This window comes from Antrostomus carolinensis, unplaced genomic scaffold (genome assembly GCF_000700745.2).
Source record: "Antrostomus carolinensis isolate BGI_N321 unplaced genomic scaffold, ASM70074v2 scaffold26879, whole genome shotgun sequence".
In the NCBI taxonomy this organism is placed as follows: domain Eukaryota; kingdom Metazoa; phylum Chordata; class Aves; order Caprimulgiformes; family Caprimulgidae; genus Antrostomus; species Antrostomus carolinensis.
This window is the reverse complement of record NW_010338287.1, coordinates 2,046-2,333: the sequence shown is the minus strand read 5'-3', so window position 1 is coordinate 2,333 and position 288 is coordinate 2,046. Positions and strand designations below refer to the sequence as shown.

Sequence of the window (288 nt, the reverse complement as noted above, 5' to 3'; positions counted from 1 at the left end):
ATGCAGTTCAGGTTGCGGCTCTGGAGGAAGCGGGACTGGATGGAGCGGGTCTGCGGGAAGAGGAACCGGTGTTACTGCCCTGGCCGAGCTTGGCTAGCCCCCTCCCCAGCACCCATGGGCGCTGTGTCCCCGTATCCCCACGGTGTCCCCCATCCTGTCACCTGGGGGATGGTGTTCATCCGGTTGTACCTCTGCACCAGCTCATCCTTCGAAGGCATCCGGTGCTGTCCTTTCCCCATCCCTGCAGATAGAAGACAAGGCAGCCGTCACTTCCAGGCAGGGAGCACC

The 288-nt window shown here is 62.8% G+C and overlaps 1 protein-coding gene across 1 annotated transcript in view; it reads right to left on the bottom strand.

The window, feature by feature from the left end:
• The window catches only part of LOC114818920 (protein mono-ADP-ribosyltransferase PARP6-like), a gene marked incomplete at its 5' end in the record, with an annotated part of 2,449 nt that overhangs the window by 425 nt on the left and 1,736 nt on the right, over positions 1 to 288 (bottom strand). The window contains 2 exons of the mRNA XM_029086867.1: positions 1 to 50; positions 162 to 241. Coding sequence (XP_028942700.1) covers positions 1 to 50; positions 162 to 241 — 130 coding nt within the window. The remainder of the gene's footprint in view (positions 51 to 161; positions 242 to 288) is intronic.